Source organism: Gavialis gangeticus, unplaced genomic scaffold (assembly GCF_001723915.1).
Source record: "Gavialis gangeticus isolate Ggan-Ray unplaced genomic scaffold, GavGan_comp1, whole genome shotgun sequence".
NCBI lineage: Eukaryota > Metazoa > Chordata > Crocodylia > Gavialidae > Gavialis > Gavialis gangeticus.
Window position 1 is genome coordinate 120,778,275 of NW_017729032.1, and position 12,932 is coordinate 120,791,206.

The window sequence follows — 12,932 nt, forward strand, 5'->3', positions numbered from 1 at the left end:
CAAATATGTATCTAGTTTGTATGCATAGGAAACACACATACCAAATCTACTGTAGAAATTGTAAATCAATTAATTGTAAATCAACATTTAATTGTTGTATCAACCAATAAAAATATAATTAAAAAAAACAACAACAAAAAATACAATGGGAAAGTTAATTTAAAAAAAAAAAAATCAATGATTTAATCAAGCTTTTGCTCTACCAATTTAAATCAACTTGATTTAAAATTAAATCAACTCTCCTGACTTCAGAACTACATTTTAGCAAACAGCCAAGAAAACAGTGGTGCCAAAGCTTCCTGTAACAGGCTACAAAAGAAGCAGAAGAGTAAAAAGATATAAAAAGAGGAAGATGAACATAATAGGGAAGCAAGCCACTCTGCTGGAGTATTCAATACCCAAATCTAGACACGGACTGCATCCTGTGGAGCAATGGTTCTCAACTTTTTTTGTACCAAGACCCATTGATGTAAACATCAATGGCCAGTCCCAACCCAGTGCCCCTCACTCATGACCTGCTGCCTTCAGGACCCAGCCCCCAGTGTGTAGAGCAAGGGCTGGGCATGGGTGGGGCCCAAGCACCCCTCGCAGGCTGGAGCTCTCCCACCATACAGGGGAAAAGCCAGTTACCCATGTTTTCCTCCTTTAAAAGGAAAATCCATATTTTTAAGTTGGTTGATCCATTTTCAAAGTTTGTTCGCAACCCCTTTTATGTATTCTTGTGACCCACTTTTGGTTCGCAACCCATGGGGTGAGAAACACTGTTATGGAGGACATAAATGGATGTTCAGTATGTCACTCTCCAACCAACACAAGCAGTCTGCTCCTATGCTATTCCAACCTAAACATTTCTGTGACTTCAAAGTTTGTATTATGATAACTCTCACACTGATAAAAGATTTAAATACATCTGAAAAATTCTTTTGTGGTACAACTCCCTCTTCCTCCCACACACAATATTCATTCCTAATGAAACCACTGCACAAAGCATAAGCATTCTATACAGCCATTTTTCAACAATGCAACATGGCCTCAAAGTAAGCATACAACAGATATGCAACTATGGTTCCCTAACAAAATTGGAATTTTTGTAGAGGCATTTTTGGGTGTTCACAGTCTTCATAAAGTCTCTCCTCAACCCCAGGTAAAACTCTTATTCTGGTGTTTTACCGCTGCAGTTCCACAGCGAGCTTTACATGTCACTAGGAAAGTGGCTCTCTGCAGGTCCCATTATCATTCACCAGATAGTAATAATCAGTCATGAACACAAGTGACACCTTCCTGAGTAAAAACCATGTTAGAAAAGTTATTCTACAAACGCAGAAAAGAGGAAGTACATTACCAATTAAATCTTAGCTGTACAGAAATTAAAATGTGAAATAAAACTTAAACATCTACCAAAGTCTATCATACCTGAATAAACTTATAGTTGTGTTTCTGGGAAATAGCTTCAAGATTCTTCAAACTTGCACAATAGTCCAGCTTCATTAAAAAAAAAGAAAGAAAAACTTACCACGATGACTTGTTTTCTTGAAACATGGCATGTCAGAAGCTACTTATTTACCAAGTAAATATTAAATTACCTTGAAGTGCACCAAATCTAGATTTTAATAATTTCAAACCAATGTAATTTTTTTCCACATAACAAGGCCATCATGCTATGGCATGGCTCACTTGTTCATTTGTTCCCTTTTATTTTTTTCTTTAGCAAAATGAAAACAAAATGAACAAACATGCAAACAGCTGAAAAGGCATTCCCCCAAAACCTCCACAAATCTTACCTTATCTAGATTTATAATCAAGTAATGTGGATATTTTTCCACTAGAGAGACAACCACGTGAGAGGCACTGTAAGTTAAAAAAAAAAAGAAAATACAAATTTTACAACTACACCTATAGCTTGGGATACTAAGCAGAAAGCAGGCTGGCACCTCCTGAAGCTTTTCTCATGGATATTTTAGACTTTCACTCTCAGCTTGTAAATGTTGCTACTTCAGTGGTTCTTTTCTGTCTGACCCCAGCAGCCTTTCCTGCCCAAGTGCAGGGGGACTAGACCCGATAATCTTGTGAGGTCCCTTCCAGCCCCTAATATCTAAGAATATATGAATATACCAGGGGTGCTCAACCCCCAACCCGGGCCAAATGTGGGGGAAAAGGGGCCACTGAGGGAAGTCCTGGGATGCAGCCTGGAGTCAGAGTCCTGGAAAGGAGCCACCAGGGCTGCCCCACAGGTAGAAAAAGAACTGCCACCCCTCCCCACTGCCAAAACCCCAAACCCTGCAGGATGGGTTGGGGTCAGGGTCAGGCCATGTCCCCTTCCCTACCTGCAGATTGGGGCTTGGCAGCATCCCCTTCCCTGAGCAGCTGGTTTGGGGCGTGCCCCCTTCCCTTCCCCCTGCCCCACGACCAGGCTATGCCCCCATCTCTCCACCCAGCCAGGCTGGGACCAGCCCCTTCGTCCTGTGGGACCGGTCGTAGTTGCCCCCCATTAACAAACCGACGCGCTGCTCGTCCCCTCCAAACGTTACAGCCCCAGCCGCAGCCGGACAAGAGGTCCCCGGCCTCGCTCGCACACGCACACCACTGACATGAAGCCGGCGCCGCCTGTCACCAGCAGCCTCTTCTCGAAGGCTGGACACGGCCCCACAGCCCCCGACATCCTCCACACTTTACGGCAGACCGCCGCCAGCTAGGCCCTTTCCTCATCGCTTTACGGCAGCCTGCCCCTTCCCACGACACTTTACAGCACCGCTCTTTCGTCGGGGCACATGATCGCTCCGCCAGCATGCCCCAGTCCTCCTGTTTTGCGAGGCGGGGTCCGCCCCTTTCCCTATCCCCTGCTTGGTAGCGTGAGGCCACGGCCCGAGCAACCTTCACCATCTCCACCGCCCGCCCTTCGCCTGTATCAGGAAACAAGCCTCGCCCCTTTCCACAGCAGCCATGATGCACCTATGACCCACGCGGCACCGCTTTACAGCCCAGCCTAACGATAGACACGTCACAGCAGCTTAGAGCCAGGATACCCGGGTCGTGGGGGGCGGGGGCTTCCGCTAGCCCCGCCCCTACCCGCTAAGAACGGCTCCCATTGGCGCCCCAGCCCCAGGCGGCACGGGCTGGGGACAGGGCTTATTCTTCAAGCGGCCGCGGGGCCGGAATGAGGCGGCGGGTACTCTTGTGGCTTGCGTTGTGCGTAGTCGTCTACGGGAAGACGCTGCGGGGCGGCTTCTCCAGCGCCGCCGCAAGGGCCCAGCCGGGCCGCCCCGCCGCGCGCTTCCAGTTCCGCGGTAGGTGCCCGCAGGCCGTTACGGCCTTCGGGACGCGTGGCGGGGCTGGCTCCGCCCCCTGGCCGGCGAGGGAGGGAGGGCGGGGAGGCGCCCTGACCTGGAGGCAGCAACGTCTCTAGGTCTGAAATATGAAATTATCGCATTGGAAGCGCAAAGGATCGCTTTTTCCTCAAAACCTGGCGTGCACCGAAAAAAAAAATATAAGCATGCAAATAAGTTTTTCTCCTTATTTACTTTCTATTGCTCACTAAGTCGCTAGTGAGTGAGGATCGGGTCAGCAAAGGTGAAGTGTTTCTTTATTTCATGGCAAGCAGTCATCATAAGCAAGGATCCTGGTTTTTTTCTGATTTAAAAAAAAAAATCCCCAATTTTCAGATTTAAAAAAATCCCCCCAAATCCACACCTTTCCATGATTGAAATAAAATTCCCCTAATATATAAACATCTATATATTAGCGGCGTTTCATTTTAATCATGGGAAAATGTGGATTTGGGGTTACTTTTTTATCTAAGAAATGGGGATTTTCTTTTATCAGAGAAGAGTAGGATCTCTGGTCATAAGAAAGCACAGGCAGCTGAACCCAAAAGTCTGTTAAGCCTCCTTGACAGTGATTAGTGATTTGGTTTTGCACATGCTGTGTCAATTAACTGCTTCAAATTACCATATGTTTTGAACACTTAGTATTATTGTACGTCGTTCAAGGGTTGAAATTATTGTACGGATACGGTAATTATGGTACACCTGGCAATGCTGCCTGGAGGATCCTCAGACATACGTAAGGTGCCAAAAGGAAACAAGGTTGTAGAGCAGCAATACTAGCTGACAGCCTGGAAGAGTCGATTGAGTGCCTTACATGCAGATAGTTAACAGCTGTAGCCACTTTAAGCACACCCCTACTGCACACAGAGCTGTGAGACCCTATTTCTTGCTGTGCCTGTTGGAAAACCTTGGTGAAAAGTGCCTGTTTGACCCAAGCCAAGTAGGCTTTGCCACTCCAACGATGGCTGAAGAAGAGTTGCCTCTGTATTTACAGACTATGGCAGACTGATGAGCAATGGTCCCTTGGTCTGTAGCACTGCAGCGCCCAACATCGTCCCCGCTTTGTAGTAACCAGCCACCAACTCGCTCCTTTCTCTTTTTATGGCACTGCTTCCTCTGCCTCCCCTCCCACATTTCCCCTGTTTCCCCCCATGCACTTAGGTGCACACATGCACCACAAACTTTGGCGGGCTCAAGCTGACTGCTCAAAGCACTGTACACCACTGCTGCTTCCCTGATGCTATTGAAGTCTACCACCACCACCAGAACGCTGCCACAGCCCCACAGTGGGACTCCTTAGTGGTTGCCCCAAGGATGGATCCCACCAGTGTGGCGGCAGCAGTGGGCCTGGAGGTAGCATGGGGTTCAGGGGCAGCAGTGGATCAGGGGATGAGGCTTTTGTAGCAGTGGGAGTCTGGGTGCAACAGCAGATCTGGAGATGGGGGTCGGGTCCAACAGAATTTTGGGGGTAACTGGTAGTGAGTTTGGCTCAGTACAAATAGCCATGACCAGTGAAGCAAAAGGTCCCCACGTTTTTGGCAGCTTGTGCCCCCAGCTGGTGGCCCAACAGGCCAGATTGAGAAATTGGGTTGGATCTAATCTGCGGGGTGTAAGATTGAGGCTCCACCTTACTTCATAAGGTTTTCTAACAACAGCAGCTCCTGGGAAAGATGAAGACTTCAGTAGAAAATGATGAAAAGGGACTTAATATACTGCTCACTTAAATGACTGTGTACTATCACTTGCAATATCTTCCTAGATAATTTTCCTTCTTTGCATAATCCAAGCATAGTTGATTTTGTTTTTTAAATATTAAGGTGACCATGCTGTTCTGTGTATCAGAATCAACAATGTTGCCGCAGCTGTGGGAAAAGAAGCCAAACTTCACCTGTTTCGAGCAGAGGAATGGCTGGACCTACAGGACCAGGAGCACAGCTGTACAGAAAAATTCTCTAAAGCTCAGCTGACAAGTGAGTTTGTCTTTGTAACCTCTGAACTCTGGCTTATGACTATATATACTTAGCACTAAGCTTTTGTCTTTTTTTGGAGTCAGTAAGACTTTTGTAACAAAAGTTAAGCAAATCACAACTTTGACTTTAAATAGTATTCAAGAAATTACAAGCTGAAATTTACTTATTGCAAATTATCACTTTGAAGTACTTTTTTCAAATTATGTTTTGAAAAAGTTTATCAAGGACTGCTGGGACACTAAACAGTCCTTGATAAACTAAATACTGAAATGTTTTAATACAGGCAATCTTATATTGAGTCTGGTTCTGGTTGAAAAGAGTGCTTATATTTGGGTGAAATTTTCCATGCTTGGATTCAACCCAGATGTTGTTCCCACCTCAAATATAAGGAAAAATCTATTTGCAAATATTTATGTGAAAAGATTGTTATGGAGTTTGCAAAATATCACCCAGTTAGGCTTTATACGTGAAAAGCTTCATTTCAAACAAATATGCAAAATGAGGTCAGTCAAATGAATGTGTGGGAGTGTCTACACATTCTTTAATGCACCATAATTATGGTACATTGACAGGTATTAACTTATTGATCTGTTATTGGCGCTACTGTGCATTAGTGTAGATGAATGTTTTTAGTGATGCTAATGTGCATTAGACTAAATCTATTGCGCATTAGCATGGGTTTTGCCCACCACACTAATGCGCAGTAGAATTAGTCTGTGCATTATGCGTATCTGGTAGATGTGCTCAGTTTGAGTTAAGCATGGCTCTAATGTGTGTATGTGTGTTATCCCTGGAATAGGAGAAAATAGGTTTAAAAAAACAATCATAATGGATTCCAATGTATGTAAATTTATAAGAAGGACCATACATTATGTTACGTAGGCATACATAAGCTACCTCTGAATCCATTGAAGCACCAACTACTCTGTCTAGTACTCAAGTTAGCTCAACTTTAACTGAGCATGCCACTGCATTGTCCTGTGTAAACATACTCTGAAGCAAAATGCGTACTCTTTTGTAAGGTAAGAATATGTTGCATCACAATAAGCTAGCTTTGCTGCTGGGGGAAAAAAACCTTTTTTTTTTTTACTTCCTCATGCCAGAGTTTTATCATTTTTCATTTCTTTCTGTAAGTTTCATCTCTTAAATCAAAAGTAAATTGTGCATACTCATTTTACAGTGTTTGTTGATCTCAATATCCTTTCATTATTTAAGTCTGCAATTAGCTATTCATCACTGAATCTTTAGTTCAAGGGTTGTTACTATTTGAGCTGATAATTATACCAGCATAGAATATGCATGCTATGTTGTTGTCTTTTGTTTCTAGAAGAATAACTTAGTTTTGTCAAGAGGCTTCTTTCTCCCAGCCTTGTGGAAAATGTATTGTTCAATGACAGGAAAACAAAAATAAAAGGCTAGAGTCACTTTCATGGAAGCATAAATCTGTCAGTCTTTGTACAAAACATTGAAGATCCTCTTAAAATTCAGTTTCAAAGATGTGTTAATCAAGATAATGCTTAATTTGTGTATTGATCTGAGTGCAAACACAAATGGTAGAACAGCTAAACAATAAAGCATTCAATAGTTCTGATTAGTTATGTAACTGAAAGATAGAGATACTAAGAGCATATTTTTGTGCCATTTATTGATTGTGACTTCAGAAATCCTAAATAAAAGAAGCATAAAGCATTCTTTATCAAATTAAATAGATATTAGGGTCTTTATTCATCAGTATCTGACTTACATAATGCATCTTTCTTTTCATGTGTTCCCTCTGTGCAACCAGGAAACCACAATCTGTGAAGTAACTAAGGTTTCTGACATGCTGTTGGAATAGAATTATAACACAATCTGGTCATGATGTTGCTCCTAAGACTATTGTATGCCAAAAAAACTGTTGTCCCATTATCCTTATTTCTTATCTCTGGTGGTTTTGTGGCATGTGACATAAGAATTATTCATGCTTAGAATATAAGACAAATTACCTTTGTTAGAGCCCCCCCCCATGTTTGTTTTCATGCGGTATACTACTCCTGCTGGTATCTGATGCAAATTATTTCAGAGGGACACACATTTTCATTGAATGCAAAGAGTACTCTAAGCTGAAAGACGGCAAAGTGTCTGAATCCAGCTCTTGATGAACTAATGCCTTGAAGAAAATGGAAACAGTCCTTTTAAATTCACGCTCACTTAATATTTTTATTTTATTTTAGATGTTAGATGAAGAATTAGACCAGTTGTTGTCAACCAGGGGTACGTGTACTCCTAGGGGTACTTAAAAAAGTCATAGGGAGCACAGAGGGGCTCCTGCCGCTGCGTGCACCCCAGCAGAGGCCATGCGGGCGCGCGCCTCCCTGATCTGTGCATGGGACAGTGGCGGCTGCCGCTCTGCAGTGGGTGTAGTGCGCTGCTGCAGCTGCCCCAGGAGTGGTGCAATGCCACATGCCCGCTGCCACTGAGCTACGCCACTCCCCCTGCCTGCCCAGTGGCGGGACACACGTTGCATCTCACCGCTCCCAGGACAACTACAGCAGCACATAAAGCCCAGCTCACAGTGGCAGCTGCCTCTGCCCTGCTGATAGACTGGGGAGGAGCATGTGCCCCCTGGGCCTCTACTGGGGTGCACACAGTGGCAGGAGCCCCTCGCACCCCTGTATGACCTGCCTGGGCTCCGATTGTCCCATGACAGGGCCAGCCGGGGCCCCGTTCGCCCCTGCCTCTGTCTGTGCCCCACTCCTTCCCTCATTGTAGGGGCCTCAATCTGCACCCCCCACGGCCCTTTCCCTCCCCCACAAACTTACCTGCTGGGGGGGCAGGTGGGATATGCATGCACATGTGTGCATGTGCTCAGCCCCCCGCAAAATAATTTTAATATGAAGGGATATACTTGTTAAAAAAAAGGTTGAAAACCCCTGAATTAGACATTTCTAAATTGCTTGTCTCCAAAATATTCTTGAGCTCTGAGTGACAGATTTTTTTATCTCACTTAAGAATTTTTGTAATGTACAGGTTTGCTATCGTCTTGCTTAGCCTACTCTTTGCTTTCTATGAAAATTAGTCCGTTGGTCTTTTCTGTCACATTCATTGTTTTATAAGCTCTTTTCTCTCTTCCCATTCAGCCATGCTCTTTATAACCTGTTTCAGAATCTGCCCTGAATTGTTCTCATTTTGTCAACTTTTCATTGCTAATTTGTCTCCATAAAACTTCTGAAAACAGTTGCTTGTTGCAGCTGAGGGACTTTTTTAAGATAGCTTCTCTCAAATTGCTTAAATACAAAACAAGAACTTTGTATTTCAGCAGTGCTCTACAGCAGGGCCGTCCAACTTACTCAGTTCTGTGGGGCTGCTCTCAGACTGAACAACTCGCCTCGTGACAGGGCAGCAGGGAAACCAGAGGGTGGATGTTGCTGCTCCCCCCTTCCTCTCTGTCTTCCCCTGCTGCTGCTTTGAATTGCCAGCAGTGATCAAAATCTCCAAATTTAGTAGGGTACAAATGGCAGTGACATTCACCCCTGGATTCTGGAGCCATATGAACATAGTAGGCCTAGGAGCCTTTGAGCCGCCACTTGAATGGTTCTTGAGCTGTGCGATCATAGTGGCTCTGGTCACCACTTGAACAGCACTGATCTAGAAAAGTGTCAGACTGCAGAAATAATAGGCAAAACTTTAAAAAAAGCCATGCAGGATATGGAGGCTGTTTAGAAGCAACTGAATGCTGAAAATACTGTCTCTAAATGGAGCTCGGGTTATCTTCAGTATTAGCTACGCAAGGTAAATCCCTGTTAGGAGACAAATTTAGTTTATTTACCTAACATTTCTCTTATGACTTATATGGATATTTATATAGTATTTATAAAATGCTCTTGTTTCTTCTGTTTCTACCTTCTTTGCTCCCTCTTAATATTGCATCCACATCTTTTTCCATCAACATTCCAAAGGCAATAAACCCATAGATAAAAAGGTTGCTTTCATATAATGTTTTAGGAGGAGGCATATTAGTGAACCTTTTTAAGTAGCTTAAAAATCCCAGCTAGTGGCTCAAGGATTGAGCTGGTATTATGTATTTGTAATGTCTTGTTTTACATTATAGTACTCTATGCATTTAAATGCTCATTTTTCTCATGATTACCATATTTTTTTCTCATGTTTCTACTCCTTGTTTTTTAAAAGGTACCATGAAGGAAAAAGGATCTTAAGTTGGGTATGGATCTGAATAGTAACAGCTAGTGAATAGAGTCTGCTCCTGAGTGTGCTGCCAGCCCCGTGCACCAGATGGGTCCCACAGACTGATCCAGCATACTGGGTCTGGGACCAGGTGTCAGGCCCAATTTAGCACAACAGTCCCAGGGCTGTGTAGCTTGAGAGCACCACAGATTCAGCACTGAACTCCAATTCCAGGGCCAGCACATGGTCCTAGACCCAGTGCACATCAGCTCTGGGTCTGCATGTTGGGTCATATTCAATGTGCTGGGTCTGGCTATGAACCAACTCTGTGCATCAGCTTGACCGAGTATACAGATGGAAGGGCAGGGGGGAGGGGAGGGGTGTTCCACACAGTAGGAGGGAGGGGAGAGCATTAGCAGAGGTTATTGACATCAGTCCCCTCCCCACCCACACACATGCACCAGATTTCCAGACCCATGGGGATTCTTTTTGCTCACGTACAATGCATACCCCAGTTTTCCCCAGCTGGTTTTGAGGCTGAAAGAAGTGGGTTATACACAAGAAAAATGTGTTCTTTTAAAGGTATAAAAATCACCTGCATCACGCCTCCCAAATGGTCTTGTAATGACTGACACAGCTGCCACCACTCTTATCAGAAGTAACTGTTCAAGACCAAATGGAGTTTCCAGTCTCTAATGCATCTGGTTTGGTATAATTTGAGAAGAGCCACACTTTTTTGAGAAGAGCCACACTTTTAGAAATGGGTTCAATTGCTAGATCTATGCTTGCAGGTCATGTGATGTTTATGGTTTATCTACCTGGGAAAGATATTACAAAACAAGCTAGAGTATAATTTTAAAGAGATAATATCGATACTATATTCACTTCCATGGCAACGTTCTTGTTTCATACTGAGTACTGTATTTACTTGATTCTAAGACAAGGCGGGTTTGTTTAACAGTGGAAGGAAGCCCCTTCTGTTAACTATGTATGAGGGTGCTGAGGGGCCAGCAGCTGCTGTGGCTCAGGCTCTAGTCCCCACCTAGGGTAGAGGTGACAGCCACAGCTGCTACCTAGCTCGCCCCTCCCCCACCTGGGCCACCCGCTGCCTTTTCTTCCTATCCCCCTTCCACCTGCCCCTCCCCATTCTCCCCCACCAGATCCCTGCCTTGAGCCGGCAGGCTCCATACACTTTGCAGCCTGGGGTGCTGAGTGGGAGCTATGCTCAGTGCCACAGGTAAGAATGGGTACAGAGCCTGCCAGTATAGAGCAGAGGCTGGAGAAGAAGCAGGGGACCCAACGCTTGCAGCGACAGAAGTGGTAGAGGGGCCAGGCACAAGTAGGGAGCAAGTTGCTTGACCTCCCTCCACCACCTGCTTCCCCACTGCCTGCCCCCCATACCAGTGGGAGGATTGAATGAAAAATAATTAGATTCTATACACGGAAAATTATAAACGTGTAAATGTTCCATGTATAAAATCTAATTATTGGGGGGGTTGTTTTTAGATTAGAATAAATACAGTATTTGCAAAGCATCTGACAAAGTAGGTTGTAGTGTATGAAAGTTCATCCCTCTCTGAACACGTTAATCTGTCAGGTTACTGATTAACCTCCCTTTACTTTCTTTGTGGGGTTTGACCTGGTTCACTTCCAAAGGTGCTCTTACTGTGAAATAAGAATGTTCAAATGAGAAGTTCAGACCAAATAGCTATTCCTGTTGAGGAGCCCCGAATGAAATTCTCTGTCGAGGAGGAGGAGTATGGGGTGTGCCAAATAGAATGGCAGTCTACTGGATTCTTAGCATTTGCAGTCCTTTGTCTGTTGACAGTGTAGTGATAAGAGCTGTCTCATACCCTGTGATTAGAGAAGCTGAAAGACTGGTTATGAGCATGTGTTCTCTCTAATCCTCTCCCACAATTGTGCCAAGTTTAAAATAAAGATAAGTACTGAGTTCAGTGTCCTCTGTAGAGTGTTATGACTGCATTTTGATACAGACTATTCACTTTTCTATATACTTGAGAAAGCATAAAAATAAAAGTTATGGTCTTATGAGTTGAATGTGTACATTATCTAAGATGATTTAATTTCTATAAGTTATTTGTGATGCATTCAGTGCTAATTTCATTTTCTTTCTTTTCAAAGTGTCTATGAACCACACAGAGCAAAATATGACAGTGTCCCAGATTCCATATCCAGAAACATGGTATGTGTTTTATGTAGACAAGTTTACCTGCGAGGAGAATTATGAAAATTCTGAATCCGAGGATGTTCAGTTTGAAATGGTGTTACTAAACCCAGATGCAGAAGGGAATCCATTAGATCACTTTAGCGCAGGGGAATCTGGTAAGATTTTTTTTTCTCAAAGCTAGATGTATAAGTTAAGGGTCTGATCATCAAGTGAGTTGGTACTTACTATGCTTGAAAAAAGTGTGAAATTGGAAGTGTGGCCTATGGAATTATTCACCATTAGATTTATATTTTTCTCAAAAGGAAGGAATTCCAGTGAATATTCCTAACATGACAATCTCTTCCAGTTCTGCATTGCAGTTATACAAATCTGGTCTTATCAAAGAAATAAGTTATGAATTGTAACATCAAACAGTTCCCCTGTTATTTTCTTGAAAAGATTGGCCTCTACTATAGTAGACTCATGTTTTATGTTGTTACAACACAAATTAATCATATTTTAATCAAGTATGAGCTATTAGAGAAAGTAAACAAATGATCTGTATAACACAGGTGGATTGATTTAAACCAAGCTGATTTGATTTAAATTGGCAAGCCAAAATCCTGATTTAAATTATTGGGTTTTTTTTTCACCTACTTCCCTATTATATGTGCTCTCGCGCTCTCTCTCGCTCTCTCAAAGGTGCATTTTCATTGGTTGATTTAACAATTAACATTGATTTATGACCAAATACAGTTTTCCAGTAGATTTGGTACATGTGTTTCCTAGATACGTATTTTAAAAATATATAGCTTGGCACATACCTAGATAGCTAGAAATCCTATATATTGGTACACTATAAAATGGTGAAATCCATATTTCTTGTTTGCTAAATGATAAACTTTCTGCTTCTATTTGTATCAAGCTGCTTTAAGTTGCCAACTTAAATTTAATTAAACACATAAAACCAGCACTTCCCGGTGATAGAAGAATGTCTTTAAAATATTTCCAAATAGGGTCTTTTTTGCAACCTGCAGCAGCAACAGTTTTTTTCCTCCAGTTCCCAGGTATTGAAATCATGGCTAGTCTACACTCCACCAAATCATGTTTTGTTCCGTACACTGTCTTAAGCCCAGCATTAGTCCTTGTACTTCTGGGGCAGGAACCACCAGGGCCCAGTGTATTGTTTCTTCTATTCCTCTCTGTTTCTGTTCCAACAAAGGAAAATAAATCCTCACTAGAGACATACAACCCAATTTAGAGGGCTGGTTTTGGGGACAAAGGTGCACATGGTAAGAAAGTAACTAC

The 12,932-nt window shown here is 43.2% G+C and overlaps 2 protein-coding genes across 5 annotated transcripts in view; one reads left to right on the forward strand and one right to left on the reverse strand.

Annotated features, from left to right (window-relative positions):
• TGDS (TDP-glucose 4,6-dehydratase) overlaps nt 1–2,706 on the reverse strand; it is a 37,992-nt gene extending 35,286 nt beyond the window's left edge. Inside the window, exons 1-3 of one of the 4 annotated variants that reach the window (XM_019524552.1) lie at nt 2,574–2,706; nt 1,782–1,848; nt 1,414–1,482 (exon numbers count right to left, since the gene is read on the reverse strand). In XM_019524552.1, coding sequence (XP_019380097.1) covers nt 1,414–1,482; nt 1,782–1,848; nt 2,574–2,659 — 222 coding nt within the window. In that variant the 5' untranslated portion in view covers nt 2,660–2,706. The remainder of the gene's footprint in view (nt 1–1,413; nt 1,483–1,781; nt 1,849–2,573) is intronic. The other 3 variants (XM_019524553.1, XM_019524554.1, XM_019524555.1) reach the window with 3 other exon arrangements.
• A 387-nt stretch (nt 2,707–3,093) lies between these two features.
• GPR180 (G protein-coupled receptor 180) overlaps nt 3,094–12,932 on the forward strand; it is a 36,990-nt gene continuing 27,151 nt past the window's right edge. Inside the window, exons 1-3 of the mRNA XM_019524551.1 lie at nt 3,094–3,284; nt 5,141–5,293; nt 11,600–11,800. Of these exons, the coding sequence (XP_019380096.1) occupies nt 3,155–3,284; nt 5,141–5,293; nt 11,600–11,800 (484 nt within the window). The 5' untranslated portion in view covers nt 3,094–3,154. The remainder of the gene's footprint in view (nt 3,285–5,140; nt 5,294–11,599; nt 11,801–12,932) is intronic.